The 5,539-nt window shown below is 43.8% G+C and overlaps 1 protein-coding gene across 1 annotated transcript in view; it reads left to right on the forward strand.

Moving 5' to 3' along the window:
* Positions 1-892: 892 nt before the first annotated feature.
* The window catches only part of GAS6 (growth arrest-specific 6), a 54,798-nt gene continuing 50,151 nt past the window's right edge, over positions 893-5,539 (forward strand). The window contains exon 1 of the mRNA XM_009892147.1: positions 893-912. Coding sequence (XP_009890449.1) covers positions 893-912 — 20 coding nt within the window. The remainder of the gene's footprint in view (positions 913-5,539) is intronic.

Genomic DNA, 5,539 nt, shown 5'->3' on the forward strand with positions numbered 1-5,539 from the left:
AAACTCCATGTAGGACAAGGAGAACAATCCTGCCGTTTCTTTCCCTGGTGTACAATTGGGCTGATAAGCATCAAGTTGCACATATCAAAAACTCCAATGAACGTCATTTGCATTACGTTTCTGCCTTTCCAGAAAAAAATGAGCCTTTGCAATCTGCTTATCGGCCCCTGTCAGAAGCTGCACAATGCTATAGCGATATATATTTGAAGTTGAACACAAGGGAGGAAAAAGGGAGTGTGCCTGAAGGGACCCCTTTTGGGGTGGAGACAGCATTCCCAGGCACAGCAGGAGGAGCTGAGCATCCCCCTTGTAACTGGTGGGCATCAGAGGAGCCCCCCATCCTCCCCCCCAGGGAGTGGGTTGGGGGTAGCTCTCCCCTAGTGCAGTGAGTGATGGGGAGACAGGACCGGGGCGCAGGGATCATCACATGGGAACAGCCTGCGCTGCAGCTTCTCTGTGGTTCCCATCAGTGGGTATCAGGCTGTGGGGGTCACTCAGGAGATACCTCCGCACACAGGGAGAGAGGGAAGGAGAGGGCTGCTGGAGGCTGGATGCCTCTGCCCCCCCACGTAAGTGTGAGCTGGTGCTTGGGGTGGTTCAGGTTTTATCACTCCCTGCACGGTGCTTCGGATGTGGCCACAGCTGAGCACCTTGGGTCGAGAAACCTGAAGCTCCGCAGAGGGCAGCTATCTTCACTACATGCGATGAACATATATAGCTGTGCACATGGGACCACACATGACCATGTGTTATGGGTTAACCTGCGTGCAGGAGTCCCATCAGTGACAGTGCCACAGCCTCTTAACTTTCGCATTTTGCACCTGACACAAAGCTTTGACCTCATGAGCCCTTTTCCAGCTAAAGGCCAGAGCAGGGCACCGCCCGTAGGGGCATGGCGCAGCAGTGCAGCGGGTACAGCATCTTTACCCTTCATCTCCCATCAAACACCTCAAAAAGCTCTGGCTGGCCTTGCTACAACCCCGCCACACCGCACGGCGAGGGCAGCTCCTCTGCTGACGGTGTGTAGCTCCCACAGCCCACAGGCAGCGAGTCCCCCGCGTTCAGGATAATGCATGTGGGATTTAGTGGGCTTCAGCCCCAAAACCTGCATTGGCTGTGCATTTACTGCACCTGCCCTAAGAGCTGGTGTCTGCGCAAGCGATGGACAGAGTGAAGATTCCTAGTTTTAACAGAGTTGCCAGTGGTATGGAAAGCTGAGCTATGTTCCCAGGCAGCAAATGCACGTGGCATATAGTGAGCCACGCTGTGAGGATCTTCCTCACAGCACTATGTACAGACTGAAGGCCTTAAATAGGCCGGATTTATTTGCTGGGTTTTTTTTTTCCCACCCTTTCCTCCCTCCCTCAATACAAACATTTATGTAATAAAATATTTCTAGAGCACAATGTATAAACAATGCACACATAATAAGAATAAGAACTGGAAAACTTTAGTAAGAAAGCAGCTAAACTTAATTTTCTAGGAAGATAACGACTGAAGGGGTTTTTTTTTTCAGATATTAAGGTGTTTTTCTTGCCATGTTTGACTTGCTCAGGAGTATTATGCTTAACACTGGTTCCTTAAAGGGATACTTGATTTTTTTTCTTAGTTAAAACCAATGTGCAATTTCTGGGACTTAAAATTTGAATTTCTGGTTAAATAACTTAGAAGCACACTATAATTATGTGCCTTTTCCTGGCGCAGCTGTTGCCAACCCATAGATGAAAGCAAGTGATTATAGACAAAGAGCAACCACTGGGTGACCATGTTTCCTTTGGAGAGAGTCAATACAAGTCATTTATGAGTAAACGCAGCGAAGAATCTGCAGCAGAGCCCAGTACCCAGTGTTAGGCTGGGTCCTGTATACAATATACAGTCACTGGATAAAATACTGAAAGAGGATAACATAGGAGACACCCTATTCCCTGCTGAGTGTCTTCTCCATACACCACAGTATCACAGGTCTCTTCTCCATCACCTCCACTGCTTCACAGTGTTGCTTATAGGAAGTGAGGGTGCGCTCCTCGGGGACAAGGGGTCAGCACCAAAGCCCCAGCCCGTGTCCTGCAGTGCGGATGGATTAGTCTGCCCCTTGCACCAGTTTGTAAAAAGGGTTGCTGCCCCTCCAGACCGCCTTTGCCCTGTTTATTCCTTTGAAAGGAGTGCTGCTGCTGTGTTTTGTACGACGCACTTGTCCGCCCATGCCAAAACGCGATGGTCCCGAACTGGGTCTTTTGGGTCACTGTTTTTCTGGTTCCAGTCCTTAAAATCCAAGAAGGGCTTTAATGATCGTGGTCTGAGTGTAATTCATTTAGAGGTTTTCTCAACCAGTTACTCACCTCTTCCTGTGGTAGAGCTTGCAGACCCAGCTGGCATCAATGATAGCAAAAATACATTGCTTTTTGAAGAATCAGACCTTCAATTTTAAGTTACTGTTCTGATACAAGCTAAGATGGGCAAAACAATTTCTCTCCCCCAACTTTAAAGGAAACAATAATTACCTCCTTTTATTTGAGCTCTATTCTATCCCATGATTTTTCTCTCTTTGCCACAGAAATTTTGCAAGCATGTCAAACACTGGTAAGAAAAGATGGTATTGTAAACCCTGGACATAAAAAAAACCCCAACCTTGGACTTAAAAAAAATAAAGACAATTCCAGCTCTTCCTGGGTCTTACGTTTGAACTTCCTCACCTTGAGGCATCAGCTTTCTAGGCTGTAAACAGGAATGATGCCTTCCTGTCCCAGAGAAGTATTGTAAGAAGCTTAACTGATTTGTGTTTGTAGGATGCTGGGACATGGCAATATGTATGTGGATATGGAGATACCTATATGTGCATATTTGTATGCATCTACGGATGGAGATACAGACTGGTTTTATTTTTTTTATATGCCTCCTGTTTCTTTTCTCTTCACAGTAGCACTGTTTTCCTAAAATGCAAACCTTTCTTACAGATAAGAGAGCATCAAGATGTTTACCTGATGACCAGCTTGCACATGAATGAGGTGTGTTTTCTTGAAATATACTTCCTGCCCATTTTAAGTACCAATGTTAGATAAAAGTAGCACAACACAGGCTCAAAACCAGCTCTCACTAGCAATGCATTTTCACATTACCATATCTTTCAGAGCAATCTGTAATTGAAAAGGGAAGTGATACTTTGCCTAGATATCGCTCTCCCTCCCTAATTTTAAAATAACATGTTGCTGAACTATGATTGTTTGAATTTAAACCAGAACAGATCTTCTTTTCTTTCTGTTTCCATTTCCCTCCAAAAGAGGGGATGGAGGCTCCTGAAGCAGCTCTTTGTTGGGCTGCCTCCTACACCCAAGCCCACATCAATGCCATCTTTTGTTCCCAGGACTTGGGAGCCGTCCTCTGTACTTCACACCTCCTTTTGGTTTGCTGCTTTGGGGTTTTGTGGGCATTCTCCTTCCCTTCAGCGTTGGGAGGTGGAAATTTCATGGCAGTCAATCACAGGCTGCTCAACAACATCTGGAAACTCCTTCCCTCGATGATGGCAGGCTTACAGCGGACAACCATCTGCTCTGGCCTGACCACCCCTTCCATTTTTTTTTTGTTTCCCACAGACATGTTAACAGGCCTCGTTCACTTCTCATTCCCTCCCAAACCGAACATCTAGAATTTCCCTTCCAGAAAACAAAAAAAAAGCCAAAACAGAACACCTTCTGGTTTAGAATTAAACGCATAATTATTATGATTACTATTACTACTATTATTATTATTACTATTGTTATTATTATTGTTATTATTATTATTAAAATATCTGCATCGCCATTTGGATGGAGAAACCAGCATATCAGATATTCTATTTTCTATTCAAAAAATTAAATCTAAATTTTTATATTTTAATACGTATCATTGCATGCAGTTTCCAAAAATTACTCTTCATTTCTTGGTTATGTCTGTTTCTTGTCCTGCTCTGGTACAATCCCCTCTGCTATTACCTTTTCCCCATCCTTCACACATGCCAGAGGTTACAGCATCCCACTAACAAACCTTGCTGGAACAAGGAGCTAATCAATAAAAGATTACAGAAAGCCCTGTTTTCATTTTGTGCCATGGACCTGCTAGAACTCTGCTGCAAAGACTCGTCTCCTTTGTATACAAAGTAATAAAGATGTAGTCCAGAGGGCAAAATGTTGTCTTCATCATATTTAGTAAATATATTTTTGGCCACTGAATGTATACGTCTATATATACACACAAACAAGAAGGCGGGAGTGTGGGTGCACATAATATGGAAATAGTGACTGAGTTCTGTTTAAGGCTCTTCACATTTGTGGAATGTGATTTATGTCATCCCTTTTGTTTGCCTTTTAATTAGGGACAAAAAAAAGAATGGATACACTTGGTTCCGGCAAGGAGGTCAGTGTTTCCTGCTGCTAATAGGAAAAAGGTGAGTGACAAAACCAAAGCATTGCCGCGCTGATCAGCACAAGCGCTCACGGGTGACTTACCAGCTTTTTCACCTGCTTAAAATAAAACACATCCACAGGAGAAATGGTCCTTGTGGCAAAAGGCTGAAATGGTTTTGCCTACTTTGCCCGTGAGGAGCTATGTTATCCTGGTAAGCAATTTAGAGATGTCGTTAAATGGCTCCTATTTTGTTATATTAAATGATAAGCTAGGTTTCTATTCTGGTATTATACAGCTACTTTCAATGCAATTTAACAGCTGGAAATGAGAAGGCGGCAGCTCCTTGTTACCAGGCAACTCCTCTCTCCAGCCACCAGCAGCTGCCCCAGGGACCAGAGCGTAGGAGCTGCTCTGCAGTGATGGCTCTTCGCCTTTCTTCCAAACCCAGATTGATCTGTGAAGGCTGCTTCAGTGTGGGGTTCCCTCTAGGAGCTCAGAGCATTTGCATGAGCTACATCTTGTGGAAACTTTGGCTTCGTTTCTCATCACCCCATTGTATTGCATCATATAGCTGGGAGTTTAGCCACTGACCTCCAATAAGCCAACTTTTTTCTATATACAAGCAAATTTTAACTTACGTGTCTATTGCTTTGAGTTAATGAGCACAATAAGGAATACATCATGCTCTTCTGATAATAAGCCTGTTTCAAAGGCAGCAATGATGATCACTACACTCCCTCCTGCCTCCGAGAGATGGCTCACACGTAATCTCTCTGCAAGTCCGCTTGCCAACTTGATGTTTATGTCATCCCTGGTGCAATTTTGTAGGGCATAACACTGTGGGCTTATATATGTTCTTACTATTTTGCTGCGATGTTCTTTTACTCTTCATGCCACCCTTGAATTTATTTATATTCATTTTAGGCTTCAGTCAAGCAACTAAAAATCCCCTAGAAAACAAGTGCATGTGGAATGCATATGAATATAAACCCTTATGACTTCATACATAGCATATTAATACACAGCTGGCCTAATAAAACACAAATCCACTAGGAATATTTATGAAATAGCTTACATCACTCAGAAGTTCATTCATATTCAGAGTCTGGTTTGGGATTCAGGCTTGTTGAACTCTTGTCCTTGGTGAAGTCAGAAATTG

The sequence above is a fragment of the Charadrius vociferus genome, unplaced genomic scaffold (genome assembly GCF_000708025.1).
Source record: "Charadrius vociferus isolate BGI_N301 unplaced genomic scaffold, ASM70802v2 scaffold218, whole genome shotgun sequence".
Taxonomy (NCBI): domain Eukaryota; kingdom Metazoa; phylum Chordata; class Aves; order Charadriiformes; family Charadriidae; genus Charadrius; species Charadrius vociferus.